This window comes from Panulirus ornatus, chromosome 16 (genome assembly GCF_036320965.1).
Source record: "Panulirus ornatus isolate Po-2019 chromosome 16, ASM3632096v1, whole genome shotgun sequence".
Classification (NCBI taxonomy): domain Eukaryota; kingdom Metazoa; phylum Arthropoda; class Malacostraca; order Decapoda; family Palinuridae; genus Panulirus; species Panulirus ornatus.
Genome location: NC_092239.1, coordinates 13,936,980 through 13,954,688, shown reverse-complemented (window position 1 = coordinate 13,954,688; position 17,709 = coordinate 13,936,980). Strand labels below are relative to the sequence as shown.

The window sequence follows — 17,709 nt, the reverse complement described above, 5'->3', positions numbered from 1 at the left end:
ATGAAGAATTTGTGTGAGAAATACTTGGAGAAAGGGATTTGAATGAGGCATCAGTAACTCTGGAGGAAACGTATGTTAGGACTGATAGGTGTTTTGTGGAAGGTGCTACGAATGTATGGTATGAGAGATATGAATATATAGTATGGGAGAAAAGCAACTAGAAGCAATGGGGAGTTTTTATCAAGAAAGTAAGACGTGTGTGCCATTAAGAAGAGCAGAGGATAAGTGGTGCCATGTAAAGGAGGTCTGCAGTCAGGTTGTATGAAGTTACCATGTCTGTTTAATCTGGGTTGGGTCATGAGGGAGGTAATTGCAAGGGCTTTGGAGAGAGGGGCTGTTTTGTTGTCTGTTGGGGTTGGGGTGGAGGGACCTAGAAATGGAGTCAATTGCTGTTTGCAAATTACACAGCTGTGGTGGTTAACTTGAGTGAGAAATAACAGAAACTGGTGTCTGATTATAGAAAAGTGTGTGAAAGGAAAATGTTGTTACTATGAATAAAGGTAAGGAGTGAAATTTAGCAGGGAAGAGAGACACTTAGTTTTAAGTGAGTTCACTGAATGGTTTATTTCTTGTACAAAATTATCTCTCTTGTACCATCTGGTTCTTCTCTTGTCCTGAGGGGTTCCTCCTTTGTAATGGTTCCTCCACACTAAGTGCTTTTCCCTTGCAATGATTGGTCCTTCGCTTAATTTAAACTTTTCCTTTCCAACACTGACTGAGCTCTTCCATGCATTGACCTGTCTTTATCTTGCATTGGTAACCTCATACATTGAACATTACCCACCTTGAACTAACTGGATCCTTCCTTGCAGGTTCCAGAAGCTGAGGGTAGGAAGCTGGCAGAACAATATGGCTGCAGGTTTGTTGAGGTGTCAGCAGCTGAGATGGTGTCTCAGGTAGGTATGTCCTCATCAAGCAGGCTACTTTTCCTCTAACCCTTCCAATCTAACCTTTTCCCTTGCACTTCCACATGCAACTCTCTCACCTCAACTTTCCTTCTCTCATTTTCCCCCTACCTTATAATTTTCCGTAAGACTTCCTGGTAGCTGATATAATTCCACTTGTATGCATTCAAAAAGCCAGTTAATTCCCATTAAACATTATTTTTGAGAGAGGTGAAGCTTTGTAGGTAGTAGGTGGTAGGTAGCCAACGACCTGGGAGGTATATTACAAATACTACCTGCCTGGTTATCTGGAGGGTTATTGACGGCTGTGTGAGTGCAATGCATTAGCCCTGCCTTTTGGCAAAATGGTAAGAGCAATAGACAGCAGTAGGTACAAACATTAGGCTAGAACATTAGGTAGAAACACAGGGTAGAAGTAGTAGGTTGGAGCATTTGGGGCATTAGGCAAGCAACTTTTGGTAAACACATTAGGTAGAAGTAGCTGGTAGAAACAATAAGTATGAGCCTCTGGAAACACTGCACTAGAGCTGCGCTCTGCTAGTGGCCTGTTAGGGGTGAGGTACCAAAGGCTAAGAAGAGGCATTGACGTTTCACTAGTTGCGGAGACTTGATGACCACCCCTTTAAGGGAGTTCCTGAAGGGAATAGGTGTCAGAGATATGCATATAGAATTGGAAGGGATACTGAAACAGATTATAATATAAATGTCTCAATAAATGCACAAATTTTAATTTGATCATGTGCAAAATTCTTTTTAATCATTAAAATCAAGATTAAGCACAGAAATGACAGAGCAACAAAGAAATGTCACAAATCATAGTACAGTAGATGTAAACTACACACTAATCTTTGTAAATATAATGAAATTACAAATTCACTTGTATAAATGAAACTTCAGGATGCTACTTGTAATGGTAAATCTTTGCATCTTTTAGCTTTTCATTATAAATGCATTTGTAACTAAGTATTTTTGATAAATATGTCTAACATAGCTTTTCCCTTCCAAAATGCAAAGGTATTCATTAGAGATCATCATTTGTGTACATTTATCTGCCTTCAGTCTCCATGTTGTCTTGTATACTGTATGAATCCCTCTTGATATACTTATGCCTTTACCTGTCTCATAACCATTCATTTATTTATATATCTGCCTTTCTTTATCTGTCAGTTGATTCATTTGTCCATCCAGCTGTATGTCCTGCTATCTCTCCAGGTGAATGAATCCATTGATGGGTTGCTGCGACAAGTTTCACAGCTCAAGGGCCAGACATCACCACGTCTCCGTAAGTTGAGTGTCTCCAAAATGTTCAATCAACTAATGAATCTCAGTGGAGGGAGCAGCGGCCACCATGACCACCGGCCCCGTGTCTCTCTCAGGGACCGTACAAGAAAAAGAGGTCACATCCGCCAAAGCTGAGGCCGCCTGAAGACACACTGGCTGAAAACTTGAGCAACTGTTTGCATGGTATTGTAATGCAGCCTGTAGGCACATGAGGCTGTGGACTTCACATCCTTGAGTTAGTCTTGGGTAACTGAATGATATTTTTTTCCTGGATTGCAGTTATCCATCCAGTGGAACCTGGTGAGGTAAAATTTGTGTAATTCCCCTCTGAAGTGCAATGATATTTTGCATTAGGAAGCTAAAGTTTGTCTTGAACAGTGTCAAAGCTGAGTCAGGCAACAGATTAAAGACAGTAGCCATTCTCCATTCTTGAAATGCTTTACCATACATCAAGAACCTGTGACCTGCAAGTAATTTGAAATACTTCATTACTTGATTTCTCATGAGTTTAAGATGCCAGTAGGTAAGAAAGACATTAGGATGATTATTAGTGAAAATTGTGTAAATAAAGTTCGAGTTGCTGGGACAGCTCAGATATTGCTACTTCACACAATTGTGACTGTTGATGAACAGCATTCATGCTCGCTACAGTGCTTGTCAGAAATGTTATGTTAAAAACAATAAGTTTGAGGGGCAAGTGTCTGGCACTCTTCACATCATTTATGAGACATTAGAATAATAGTTCATAAGATTCTACTGTTCATTTTTCATAGAAATGGTAATTTCATGGAGAATTTTGTGATGCTTCCTCATTTGAATACATGTCCCTTTAAAGCAACTTTGCTGTTGCAGGACAACTGTTTGATCTCATGGCTTCAGTGCTGGAGTTTCTCGCTCATATTAGATTTACTGGACAATGTTGGATGAACATTATAATTCTAATCAAGGTAGAAAACAGTGAATACTAGCTACAGTGAACATTTTGGCATATGTGGAAATCCTTAGTGAAAGGCCTTTTCTTCAGTCAAACATGTTTTACCTCAGTGAAATCTTGCCAATGCCAATTTTTTCCTTCCTTCATATTTAGCAGACAATGACCCAAGCAAATTTTTAGGTCAGGTTTATTATCTCTTATGATGTAATTCTACGATTTCTTGGGTAGTACCATTGAATGAGAATTAGTTTTAAGGTTATACAGTATGTTTGACTATTTTGACTCGTCCTAGACTACTGATGGTTACTTCTCAACTGAGTGGCATTTTAAATGCAACTTTTCTTTTTCCATTCTATAAAGCTATATTTGCATTAGTGAAAAAATACCCATTTTGTGTCGGTTAAATTTTATGCTCAGAGAAGTTGCCATATTGAACTAAATTTTAGCAAACATGCTCACTTTTTGACTGGCAGCCATTTGTGATTAGCAACTTTTGCCATTTGTACTCATTATGTATTAAAGCTCATTTATATCCAATCTTTAATCAAGAATGAACAAAATACAGCTTATACTGGGAGACAGCCTCTTGTAAGAAGCTTATCTACCACTATAGATAGGTATATGAAAAGAATCATTAGTAAACTATTCTCATCATCAATAAATAATAATAATTAGATATTCAAGATACTGTTGAGGTATTTCCTGATAACTTAACTGTTCATTTGTATAATAATATAATATCTCTGCCTAAAAAGTATGCAATATATTTTTCAGTCCAACAAAATAAGCTAGAAATTCCTTGTCTACGACGGTGTCCAATAGAATAACAGCCCTGTCAGTATTAGTTTACATGATAATTTGAAAAAGATATGTATTTGTGAAAAAAATGCCTTGGTTAGAAATATAATGAATGGAAATAGGTAACTGCCATGATTCTTGGAGCTGGTCTCCTAGGATGAGTAGGAACACGTTTGTGTGTCTGGAAGGTGTTTGAAGGGTGATAATTAGGTATGGTACTATAAGAAATGTAACAGAGCATCCTCTTTTGATGGACTGGATTGATTGAAGAAACAAGTTACCATACTGGTAATTTGTTAAATGCCTTAAACTGACCATGATGTTAAATAAGTATAATTTAAAGGCAGTTTATGAATATATGAAAAATCAAATGTGTTTACCCAATTGTCTTTTAAGTTTTCAATTATGTGGTATGATTAAGTTAGTTACATACCATTAGGAAGCCTTTCTTTTTCAAAACTTTGTAAGTTTACTGGACTCCACAGCTCGAGTTTCACTGCGAGTGAAAAGTGTCCTTTCTTGAGGCTGTCATTGTCAGTTGACAAAACCGTCTCATTAAATTATCTCTCACTTCAAAGGAGTCAACCCTGTCCCTGTTACTGTATGTAGCACAGCACTGCAGGAGTCCCTGACAAAGGAGTTCTGATAACATCAGGACCATTTTTGAAAGGGTTTCTAGGGTAATTATCAAGGTATATATAAATATATATATATGTACATAAAATGATGGTACCAACTTTGGCTACATGTGATTATGCCACAATTGAAAAGTTACCTTTAATGAAGCTGTATCATCATCAGGGTATAGAGTACAGTCTCATCAAGGGACTTTTCACTCTAAAGAAGTATACAATTTTCCTGCTCCTGCTTGGGGTGCAGCCTTGAAACTGCAGTATCCCCATACAAGGGGGTCATAGAGTTGTATGATTGATTAACTATATATAAGCCTGTATTGTTAATGGTATTCAAGCCCTAGGTTCTTGTAAAATTGGTTTGACGAGACATTTGGATTCTTAAAATTACAGGACTAAATATGAGCACTCTGTAGTTATTTACTAATCTATGCATTCTTTTTTGCATTTCTTTGTTCAAGTAGCTGTTGTTTTATTCAAGATTTTTTACATGAAATTTTGAAGGTATGATTTTCAGTATGTATTATACATTGTTTGTTTGACATTTCAAAAGATACTTTGCTTTTCTTCATGGATCACATTGCAGTGATGCATGGTGGCAACTGCCATCTTTTTAATGTTTAGAATAATTTAGATGAGTTTGGGTGAATTTTTCAGTTCAAAATTTTTTTTCTTTACTTAAAAGCCTTCTACAAACAGCATTGTGATGAACAGTGATGATGGGTGATCATTCAAAACTCATTTTATAGGAATAAGTATCAAAATAATTCAGTAATTTCCCTATGCTGGTATTAAGTGTACAAAGTGAGAATTCAGAATTACACTTTAACCCTAATCTTCTCCACATTCTTGTACTTGGCACCAACTACACATTAGGATTCTGTTTTGTGGTAGCATTTCATGGAATTGTAAAATGCTGGAACCTGATGATTATTGTACACTCTTTATTGTGAAAAAGGTTTCTAAAAACACTGGATTTTTTCATACTGTACAAAAACTTTTGGTGGAGCCAGTGATAATGTAAATTCTTTCCAAAATGGGTTTGAATACCTTTTGACTTGGTATCGACTTGGTTTGGAATTTTCATTAAATCTGAACTAAATTGTAGCAAATCAATTTTGTTTAGAGGAATTTTTTTTAAGTCAATTTTAGGTAAGACTTTCCAATTATATTATGGATATGGAGCTTTAAGTATAATATGCATTGTTACATATTTATTCTCTGCAATGTATATACGAATAAAACATTTTGATAGAATTTTTTTTTAACTGTCAAACCTACATATTGCAATGATGTGATATCACTATGTATGAGTGTTTATGCTTTTTAGCATTTTCTCTGGATAGTTCGGAAACAGAGAACACAGCATAAGGAAATGATAGTTTACAACTAACCACAGTAAAATAGAATACACCAATAATAATAATACAACACTGTAGTAAGAATGGAATTATCAGTGTACATGAAAAATAAAAATCAGTTGCTGGGTTTCTATGTTGTTTCAAACACTTCTGAAAAGTGACTATGACAAATATGTTTGGCTATGCTTTTGTTTTTTCAGTAACTACTGGATTATACATGCTAAATCTATCTTGTTTCCTACAGCGTGTTGTTACATACTTTTCAAAAATTAACATTCTCAAGTAATTCTGAGCATTTGGCAGACTCGGTGTAACCTACTAATAATAAAAAAAGGCTCATTGGGCTTCAGGGGTTTTGCTTGTAATGACAGAAATAATATACATGATTTCAGAACAGTTGTCTGTACTTTTACCTGCCATCCTCCCTCTACATTTGAGCTCCATCACTTCAATCTTTACAGCAAATCTCTTTACCCCTATGAGCAAATCAATGATACTGTATAGGCTCTAATAGACATTTTTTTATCCCTGTCCATGAATATAATACACACTTTTCCTCCTTTACATGTGATGTTCTGGTGATTAAGTACTGTGTCATCCCAAAGTTTACGTACATTTGCTCTTGGAATCTGTCTCTTGTGAGTCTAGTCATAACCTGAACTCGTTTCACAAGCATTCATTTTCATCACATTGCATCTGGCTAAGTAGAATCTCTTCAGCTATGTAAGTGACCAAAACTTTAGCCTGTATTCATCTTATTTAACAGTCAGAATCCTCAATAGTTATTTCTTTTACAAGACAATTATCATTTCACAAATACATTCAGGTATTGATGACTGAAGTTCTTGTGGTAATTTACAAAGATAGAAACAGCAGCAGCCAAAGAAATAACTTGAGTGATCTAAGACAGCCTGAAGAAGAATATCAGATAAATCCTTTGTTTTCTTCTTCATTAGTTTTAATGCCACTGAAAGAGGTCCCCTTATGCAAGAGGATTCTAAAAGAGCACATTTTTTCCAAATTTGTTTGCCATTTCCCAGCCTCATTTGCTCATATGCATTCATCAGCTGCCTCGGGCCATTAATGGAAAAGAACAGAAGAGGGTGGATCAGTTGAAAATGAAATGCCTGAGGACAACATAAGGTATCAGAAGAGTAAAGTGTGAGGAATGATAGTGTAAGAATTAGGTGTGGTAATAAGTGGAGTATGAATGAGAGAGCTGACCACAGTATGCTGAAATTGGACATCAGGAGAGGATGAGTGATAAAAGACTGACACAGAGGATCTGCAACTAGTCTCTGCTTAATGTTCAAGTGAAAGCAAATGGTTTGATATATATGGAAGATATGCTGCCAGCGGGCTGAACTAGGGCACACGAAGACAAGTTTAAGCGATACCACAAAATTGCTCTGTGGGGTTTGTCTGTGAGCTCAGGTTTTGGTACCTTAGACATGCACTCATCTGCTGTCATGTCTAATGTACCAAATCCAGTGACTCATGCAAGTAAGGCTAGAAATATGAGAAATGTCAAAATAACCTGTTGGAGTGGTCATGAATAATAATTGCTAATATCACATGAGGTCAAACACTTTTCTTTTATATTGAAAGCTCCAATTATGGACAAATGTCCAAATCAAGGCCAGGCCTTAATTGAAACATAAAAAGAATTATAAAAAGGGAAAAAGAAAAGACAAGGGAAAGTATTTATGAATTTTGGAATAAGTGAAAAACTTGTCTTTTAAAATGTGCCAAGTCATTGTTATTGAGAAAGACATAAGAAGGCAGAGTTCCAAAGCTTTGACGTGCAGGGAAAGAACCACATATCAAAAAGGCCCACCTTTGACTTGCTGATAGCCACACAGTAATCATGTGATGCAGCAGTTTGCCAAATATTGAGTGATTTAGCTAGGGGTGGGGGCACACAAGTAGCCAGGTCTCTGGGCCAAAAAGACAAAGTAATACCTATAGAAGAGGGAAAGTAAACCACCATTGCAGAGTATGGCAAGAGGGTCAAGTTTGAAAGTTAGCCAGGGACAGTTTGTAAATCAGACCGCTTTCGACTCAACTCTGTCAAGTAAGGACGAATTAGAACCACCACAGATGTGAGATCAGAACTCCATACAAGGAAGAATCAATCCTTTGTATAAACAAAGTATTTGTTCAGAAGAAAAGAAATGTCGACATCTAAACAGGACACCCAGTTTCTCAGAGGCAGACTTGGCAATTACTGTAATGTTGGGTTTCCAAGAAAGAGTGGATGTTGCAGTAATACCAAGTATGTTCACTAAGTCAAGAGGTGGAAGTACTGAACCTTCAAAGGAGAGACAAGAGATGAGAGTTTTCCATACAGAGATGGGTAGAAACTGGGTCTTAGAGGCATTAAACTTAACTAGATTTCATTTACCCCACCAAAATATCCTGTCCAAGTCTAGATTTCATTTACCCCACTGAAATATCCTGTCCAAGTCTGAAATTATTAAGGAAGCTGTGTCAAGACAAGATGCAGATTGTGTGAGAGAAAGAGGAGCAGAACTCAAGTACGTGGATGAATGCAGTGGTGAGTTATTAGCGTATAAGTGCATTTGATTATTTGTACAGGAGGGGAAACCACTGAAAAAATGGATAAAAAGTGTATGGGACACAACAGAACCTTGAAGGACACCACTAGTGAAGGAGAAGAGGAGAAAGTTGATACATCAATGACCACAGAGACAGACTGGCCTGAGAGGAAGCTATATACGAAGGAGCAAAGTGAGGGAGGGTAGCCAAAAGAGGGAAGTTTAAAGATAAGACCCTGATGCTAAACCCTGTCAAAAGCTTTATATATGCCAACTACATATGACTCCCCAAAATCTTTCAGGGATGATGACCAGACATCAGTAAGATAGGAAAGAATATCACCAGTGGATCTCGCCTTACAGAATGGTGATCAGAGGAAAGACTGATTTTCAAGGTGTCAAAGGATATGGGAGTTGAGGAGGGTTTCAAAAACTTTGGAAATGGCAGATGTCAAAGCAACAGGATGATAGTTAGAGGTGTCAGAATGGGCACCCTTCTTAGGGATGGGATGTAGCAATGCTTGTTTCTAAGGAGATGGAAAAGTTTTAGTTTTTAAACAGAAATGGAACAGATGAGTAAGCACAGGTGCAAGTTCAAAGGCACACTCTTTCAGTGCAGAGGGATGGATGACATCAGAACCATTAGCCTAGCTTGTGTCCTGAGAGAGAAGTGCTTTTCAGACAATCCAAAAAGAGATTACAGGGAGTGGCAAATATTCATAAAAGGAAATTAAAGCATTATGAAAAAAGAGAATCTCAACAATCACCCCTGAAAGTGCTCATATAGCAACAATAAGAACTTCACAAACAATATTTGTATGCAATAAGACTGACAAATATCAGTATTAGTCTGCAAAGATATCTGCGAGTTGCATAAGTGTGCTGAGAAAGTGATAAAAAACTCTTACATTGGTCATCCTACTGTATAGCAGAAGATACACAAGATATGGACAAATAATTAATCATTTACACTATCACAGAAAATTATCTACCTACAGTATATCTTTTAATTCATTTCCTGCATACAATGCAACGTGATAATCTCAAAACCTTAAATACGGATGCATTTGAATGCCAAAAGTCACATGACAGTGATATAAACAACTTACACAAGAACTTTGTAGATCGGGTAAACTGTTAACTATGCAAAGCACTTCCCATACATCTGTGCATTACAAAGCACCTTCATATAATGAATACATGATATATCTGATGTGTATCATCTATGATGTTTTCCACAATGAAAACAAGGTGACACACTTTATAACCTTAACCACTTTAGCTCATATAGTCTTAAAAGGCCAAACAGTAGTCTCTTACACATTTTGCTAAGGACTCTGCTGTTCAGCTGGATTATAACCAAAGTAAACAGCTAGACTGGAGAAAAATAACAAATTTGTAAGCACATCACAGACTGCCATCATATGACAAATCTTTTCTTAAAAAACTGCTGTACTATTCATATACTGTACAAGACAAAAGATGATTCCAAACAATAAAATATTGTATATTATCACTTACTTTAAGACCATACAAATACCGCATAACTAGTGTAATGCAGATTATACTTCAACGCACTTAACACAGTTCTGTATTTGAAATACAATTATACTTATCAATTAATGCAAACTTTTTCTGATGCTTTAGACTGGAAAATAATCCCCATTCAAGTGTAAATAAAACTCATCCAGGTCCTAAGAGTACATAAATGAAGTCAAGAAAAACCAGATATGAGAAAAATTACAAAAACATTTTGCCTGCTTCTTAGGCCAACATCACCCATATAACAGCTCCTATCTACGATTTTCCTCCTCAAGGTCTACAGTATGGTCATGTATATGATGTACACACTAATCACTGCCATTTCCACAGCAGCAAAATTCTAAACAATTTCAGTATCATCTTTAACATGACTCATCACATTGTAAGTTATCGAAACATTTGATCTTAAGAATATAAATCAGAGGGAAATACAATGCTACAGATATGATCACAGAAAGAGTGATTAGTTGTATATGAATGACATGAATGGGAGCCACTGAAGCAAAAAAAATACATCTATCAAAAGGATAGTTATTGAAACATTTGATCTTAAGAATATAAATCAGAGGGAAATACAATGCTAGAGATATGAACACAGAAAGAATGATTAGTTGTATATGAATGACATGAATGAGAGCTGCTGAATTAAAAAAAAAAAAAAAATCTATCAAAAGGAGAGACATAATAATGGACTCTGTGACATGATAGGAGGGAGCAATGTGTTGGTATTATGTGTGGTATGGGGATGTATAAGTAAGAGGTACATAAGTATGCTACGAAACTTGCTAAAATGGAGGAACAATGAGTGGTGTTTGTGAAAGCAATAAACAAAGAGTAGAGCAAAAGGGAATTAAAGACTGCAGACTGTAAGGCTGCAAAAAAAAAAAAAGAAGCAAGTGATATCAAATGAGGCCAGAAGGCAGAACATCACAACTAGCTGAGGGAGGCTAAGATTATTATGTGGCACGAGTATCAGATTACAAATAGTATATACAAACAAGGATAGACCAGTAGTAAATAATCAAATCAGGGAAACACAACTGATGTTTTTGTAAATAAGACAAGACTTACTAAAGAAGTAACATCTTGCTTACACTATACATTTTACCATGGAGGGACAGGAAAGACAAAGTAAGAGCCCTCTTAATTAGGGATAACATTAAGTTTCAGGAAATAAAAATGGATGGTTCATTCAAACAGTAGTCTTTTGGAAAGACTGTTGGCGGTGATAAATTGTAACCATCCAAAGAATTGCAAGAATCCAGGGCAATCACTGGAGGCAGCAAGAAAAGTACACATTATAAGTGAAAAAGTTCTAATAAATGGGGACTTTAATTACCTGACTCTTAAAGGAAGAGGGAAAGACAAAAAGGGGAAGAGAATTTCACAACTTCACAGTTATAAAGAAAGGAGGCATCATTAGAAAGCAAAAAAAAAAAAACCTAAAAACCACGACTCTGTCAGGTAACTAGATTCCAAGAATATGACGAGAGACATCTTTTGATAAAGGAAATGGGGAAAATGTTTGCAATCTAGGTGGATCATCAAAATCAGAAACAAACACAATATAAAGTGTGATCCATGCAAAGACTCCAGGCATATGGCTAACACACTCTTTTTTCCATGGCATAAGTGAAAAATGAGGTCTAAGGGAGGTGTTAGGAAAGTATCCCTATTTTTCCCCATACACTATGAAGTCCAATTCACATGGATTAGCTATACATGTACTTTTACAGAAATACACTACTTGTGCATAGGGGGGAGACCTGTACCAGAGTGTACCAAAACCATGCATCCAATGGAGAAAATTATTCAATTTCAGATTATATACAATGCTTTAACAGTTTCACAAGCTTCTTTGACGTACCACTGCTACTCATACTTGTCAAAAATCAATTTAACAACATAAAGATTACTGAAGTATTATACCTATTTTCTGTATGTACACACAACTGTACATATATACACACAGATATAATCATACACATACATGCATATCAGCAAGCCTTGATTTCTGCTGGGATTATGCTCCTAGAGTATGACCTGAATATCGAAATCATGGAAGTTTGATTCAACTTTATGTGAAAATAGAGAGTGCATTCTTAATCCAAGTTTCTATCCCATAACCCATGATTTTAACAATAAAACAACCCTAACTGCTCAGTAATTAATTACATTACCACTAAAGCAAATATACAGAACTTCCTGTCTGCAGGAATTGAACACATATATGAAATGCTGGTACAAGTTGAGCATCCCTGATTTGAAAATCTGCAATGCTCCAAAATACAAAACTTTTTGAGTAACAACATGATGTTACAAGTGAAAAATTCCACACCTGACCTCGTTTACCCATGCTGGGCTCTGATACTCTGTTGGCACAAGTATGTTACAAACCATCGTCACTGCCAGACCTAAGTGCATTACTCACTGTATTTTTTGCTTATTCTGCTCTGTGGCACAAAAAGATATTGTTGAAAATGTCAAAAAGGCCTACAGATAATGAGGCTCCAGTTCTTCATTCACTGACCGATGGTAAAATAGCTGAAATGGTTCTGAATCAAAGTGATCAAGATAAGAGACATTAAAGATGACTTCGTTAAACTGCAGAAAAAGTGCCTATAGATAACATGGTAAAAATGTGTGATGGACTTACTGAAGGACTAGGGCAGTATGCATTCATAACAGAACAGGACTTCATGTTATTTAATAAAATCAAAGAGAGACTTCTACGACTAAAACCATTGTTAAGAAGCAGATAACTCTGGAGAAAACATTTAAAAAAACAGGTTGTGACAACTTAGCTGTCTGATGGTTCAGTGTTACCAAAACTTTATTTCATGCACAAATCTATTAAAAATATTGTATAAATCACCTTCAGGATATGTGTATAAGGTGTATATGAAACATAAATAGATTTTGTGTTTAGACTTGGGTCCCACCTCAAGATATATGTATAATCCATTATAAAAAATGTGGAAAACAGGATGGAATGGAAACAAATGGGTTAGAGCTCAGACATACCTCAACATTTGACTGCTCAATGGTCCTCCTCAGGAGATACCAATTCCAGCATTCAGCAGGACCATATTCCCCAGCAAGTGATGGTCACCCAGTTGGATGCCTTGGCATGTCACTCTCTGATTGGATCGCTTTTCCTGCTACCTCCATTCATTAACAGCGACCTCTGCTGCCTGACTTGACCAGCAGATGAACCCAAACCTTGTGTTAACGTTTCTTTGGTAGTGACATAAGCCACTTCTAATATCTTATTCATATTTGTTTGTTTAGACCCTTGTGCTGAATTCTCATCTCATCCCAATACACAGATTTGCAGCAATGAGTTCCACTCTGTTTACATTGTGCTGAGACTTGCACTATGTAAATAAAATGGAACTCATTGCTGCAAATCCATGTAGTGGGATGAGGAGAGAATACTACACAAGGGCCCAAGCAGACAAATATATAAGACATTAGAAGCAGCTTATATCACTACCAAAGACAACGTTAACACAAGGTCTGGGTTCATCTGCTGGTCACATTAGGCAGTGGAGATCACTGTGAACGAGTGAAGGCAGCAAGACAAGCTATTCAATCAGAAAGCAACATGCCAAGGCATCTGACTAGGTGGCCATCACTTACTGGGGAATATGGTCCCATTGAATACTGGAATCAGTATCTCCTGATGAAGACTGTTGAATGGTCGAAACATTGAGGAATGTCTCATCTCTAACCTGTTTCCAAATCCAGCATTTCAGATAAGGGATATTCAACCTGTACGTTAAGGAAAGATTACAACCCACTATCCTAGGGAAACATACCAGATCACAGGCTGAACATCATTAACACTTTTATCGACAATGAAAGCATCCACTCTGCACTCACCAAAACTAATATCATTAGTATAAATTATAATGTATTCCTTTTAGTAACATTAAAATGTCAAAACTTGATGTACATTTTTTTTCAAATGCTTCCAGTCAAGTTTCCCTTTGCCACAGCTGTTTGTTCTGGTTGTTATTGTGTGATATCTTAAGTGCCTACATATCTCCTGCACACTAATGATAAGTAAGAAGGGTGGGAGTGGAGAGATGGAAATCTATCCATTTTTCTATACCACTAATGCCTGTTCTCACCCAGAATTCCCTCATGGGGGTGATCAAGGAAATAGAATCTCCATAACTAGTGTACTTCAGTGCTACTTCTTAGCCTTTGGTTCCTCACCCTTAACAGGCCACTGGCAGAAGCAACTCTAATGTAATGTTTGCAGAGGCTCCTACCTTATGTTCCTACCTAATGTTCATACCTCTACTTAATGTTTCTACCTAATGTTCCTGCTTAAATATTCCTAGCTACTACTATCTACTGCTCCTACCATTTTGCCAAAAGGCAGGGCTAATGCATAGTGTTCACCAGAGGGAAATCTAGAGTTAATAAGAATGCCAGTGGTCCACACATGAGTGAGGCAGAAAGAGATGACAGCTATCTGGGTCTGAGGAAAGCAACTTGACAACCACTGAAGTGCTGGCTCACTAAGCAGCCATCACTAACCCTCCCAATACCCAGGAGGATAGTACGGGTAATGTACCTCCTTGGTCATTGGTGGAAATCTTCTCCAGTATCAACATCCTGGTATTCCAATGATGCATTATGCTTATGTTCCAGTAACACTATGTGTTATCCACTTTAAGATTCACCAAGATCCATTTCTGCATCCTTTGGTACATTAGATAAAAGAATAAATAACAAACAAGCAAAAAGAATGTAAAAAATTAAAAAACCTTTACAAATATTCATCTTTGTATTCTACAAACTCATCAACTTATCAGTAATATTTCCATGACAGCATAATGATTGATGACTATACTAGTGATGCATAATATAATTATTTGCCAATCAGGATGATAGTGTAATGAATTACAAAGATAAATACATAAAAATAGATAATGTACAATCAAGAATAATAGTGACAAATTGGACAGCTATAAATATCTATCAGTGCTCTACAAACCTGTTTCATAATGGTGATGCTGGTATAAGATTTAGTGTTGTGCTTATTAATCATCATATTATTATAAGTTCTAAAGACTGCTTCTTCACGGTCGACTACAATAAGGAGCAAGGAAAAGACGGACTCGTGATACAAACTCGCCAAAAATAACTCTTGACTTGCAGTGCAACCACAAGCAGGCAGATTTGGTGATGCCTTCTTGCACTTAAATATCATAAAATAATCATTTATAAACAACCACATGAAAGAAAAAAAATTGCTAGAAGTGAGAGAAGATTTAAATACTGTTATAGTGCTATGAAGAATCCTTATGACTATGTCAAACAAGCACAAACCCTCAATAGTAATCTCTGTAATTTGAAGGGAAATCATCTAATAACAGAACATAGCAGTCTTCTGCAATACCATTAATTTTTCACAAATTTTAATCCAAGGATAGAGATTATTCTTAGCTTAGCTGAAAAATCTGTTTTACTCATGGTATACTCTACAGAATGTACTAAGACTTTAAATTTTCAGTATTTTCCTTTAAATCAACTGTGAAAAGGAATTTGTGATCTAAAAGTGTGAAATAAATAAATTTGCAAACATGAAATTGCAATATATCAAGGGTTCAGATACTCATCTCATTTCAATGGAATAATACTGTTTTAACATAATTTTGCCTTGAAATTATTTTGCTCTATGTACTACTCCATATCCTCATCATATTACTCAAACTCACACAGAAAACATTCATTCCAGGGAATAAGTTACAAGTATGACATAAAGGAAATTTCTTTACTCTAAAACAATAAATCATGAGTGTAATATAGTCTTTATGCTGTATTTTGTGAAGAATCAAATATTCAACTCCTCTCACTGTAAAATCTACCAAGTGCTAATTAATTACTACATCCTCAAAGTGATTTGAAGCCAGCCCTGCTACCAATTAAGGTCAGCATGCTTAACACCTTATGTCTAGACACTGAGAATCTTTTGGGTTAAGTCCATCAAACTTGTAGGTGTGTGATGGCTCCTATGTTAACTAACACAAAGATAACAAGTTTGTATATAATACTTTAAATATACAAGTGATGGACTCTGTTTCAAAATGTCTTGTGAACATGATGAATTTCCTTCAGAGATGGATTCAAAATACCATTCTTGCACTTAAAAGCTTTAGTAACAAGAAACAAATGATGATAAGGCAGTTCTGAAGTAGGTAAAGAGTCTTCAAGGGGTTAAAGCAAAAATAGAATTTCTGCCATCAAACATACATTCACATTACTAAAATTGCTGAGGTAAAGTTTCCAACGTGTTTCTCAATTATTAGTCTCGGTGTGGTCTACCGACTGACACTCTTGGCAGAACACATTCACCTTCTTTGGGAGCTTTTCCAATACTAAAAGTAGTAAGAAACTTAGCTATGAACAGGAGGACAATAAGGAATATTGTAGTTGTCATGGAGATGATATAATGACTGAGAGAAGTTCCAATGTCTAGCCATGAGCCCTCAGTTCGAATAAGAAAGAAAAAGTGAAGGGCCATGAAGTCTGACATCACCAGGAACACATAGAAGAGCGCACGGGTTGGAACCTGCAAAGAGTCAGCTTTGACGAGGGCAAATTCTATTTCTATTCTGCAGTGTGATATGGAAAGGTCTTTAATTTCCTATTATGCAGTTCAACTGGAAATTCCATGAAAGGAACAAAATAAAAGGAATACTGTGAGAACAACGTTTATCAACTGGATCATTAGTAACTCTGAATGCAGGCAACTTAAATGCTACACAAAAGATGATAACAACACTGCCTTCCTTGCCTAATCATGATGTACACAAGGTATTTCATTTATAATCAGCTACTCAAATGACTGAAAGTGGTTGTATCAATTATGCATAATGTACCAAAATCAAAGCCTACCATCCATAGCCAACATATCCATGGAAACACATAACATACAGAATTGCCTCTGCTTACTTACCTCAATAAGTGTGCAGATAGCATGGAAGAAGCAGGTGACTAGCAGGAAAGGGATGATGATCTTGAAGAGTAACAAACTGCCCATGATGAATGGAGAGAAAACAGTGATGAAACAGTACACAAAGCTAGGATCAAAGCTGTTGATGCTTGCTATATTCCCAGTACCAAAGAATGCTAAAACAATGAAGAACAGCTGAATCTCAAGAGTTAAGGGCAAACATGACACATGAATTTCACATTCTAAAAGAAAAAAATAGGAGAAAAATACATTGAAAAATATAGCAAATATCTTATTTGAAGAAAACTAGGATAAAAATTTACAAAAATAACCCAAATATCTTATTTGTTTTTTAACAATTATGACACGTCCACTACCAAAAGGCAAGATTTTATTCTTCTTAACCCCTAGACTGCTCTACACATCACAAGACACTTACAGGGATAACCTCTTTCTGAACTTTCTGATAAAGGCTTATGTCCATGATTGAAGAAAACCACAGCTAAAGGTTCAACTTATATTTTCTAAAAGTGGAGTGGACTCCAGAAAGTCTATTCTCATGAGACTAGTTCACAGTATATCCATGAGTGTTATGTACGAAAAAATATCAAAACCTAAAGGAACTATTCAAAGAAGCTATGTGGGTAGAGCAAGATTGCGCAATAGTCAGGCAGCGGTAAGCACAATGGTGGCCGTGAGGAAGTCTCTAGGAGGAGAGCTGGATG

General features: G+C 36.4%; 2 protein-coding genes across 6 annotated transcripts in view; one reads left to right on the top strand and one right to left on the bottom strand.

The window, feature by feature from the left end:
- Positions 1-5,805, top strand: part of LOC139754164 (ras-related and estrogen-regulated growth inhibitor-like protein) — a 392,942-nt gene extending 387,137 nt beyond the window's left edge. For all 5 annotated transcript variants that reach the window (XM_071671334.1, XM_071671332.1, XM_071671331.1 and 2 more), the window contains 2 exons: positions 813-896; positions 2,118-5,805. In XM_071671334.1, coding sequence (XP_071527435.1) covers positions 813-896; positions 2,118-2,321 — 288 coding nt within the window. In that variant the 3' untranslated portion in view covers positions 2,322-5,805. The remainder of the gene's footprint in view (positions 1-812; positions 897-2,117) is intronic.
- Positions 4,786-17,709, bottom strand: part of PIG-N (Phosphatidylinositol glycan anchor biosynthesis class N) — a 78,712-nt gene continuing 65,788 nt past the window's right edge. The window contains exons 15-16 of the mRNA XM_071671327.1: positions 16,988-17,179; positions 4,786-16,600 (exon numbers count right to left, since the gene is read on the bottom strand). Of these exons, the coding sequence (XP_071527428.1) occupies positions 16,334-16,600; positions 16,988-17,179 (459 nt within the window). The 3' untranslated portion in view covers positions 4,786-16,333. The remainder of the gene's footprint in view (positions 16,601-16,987; positions 17,180-17,709) is intronic.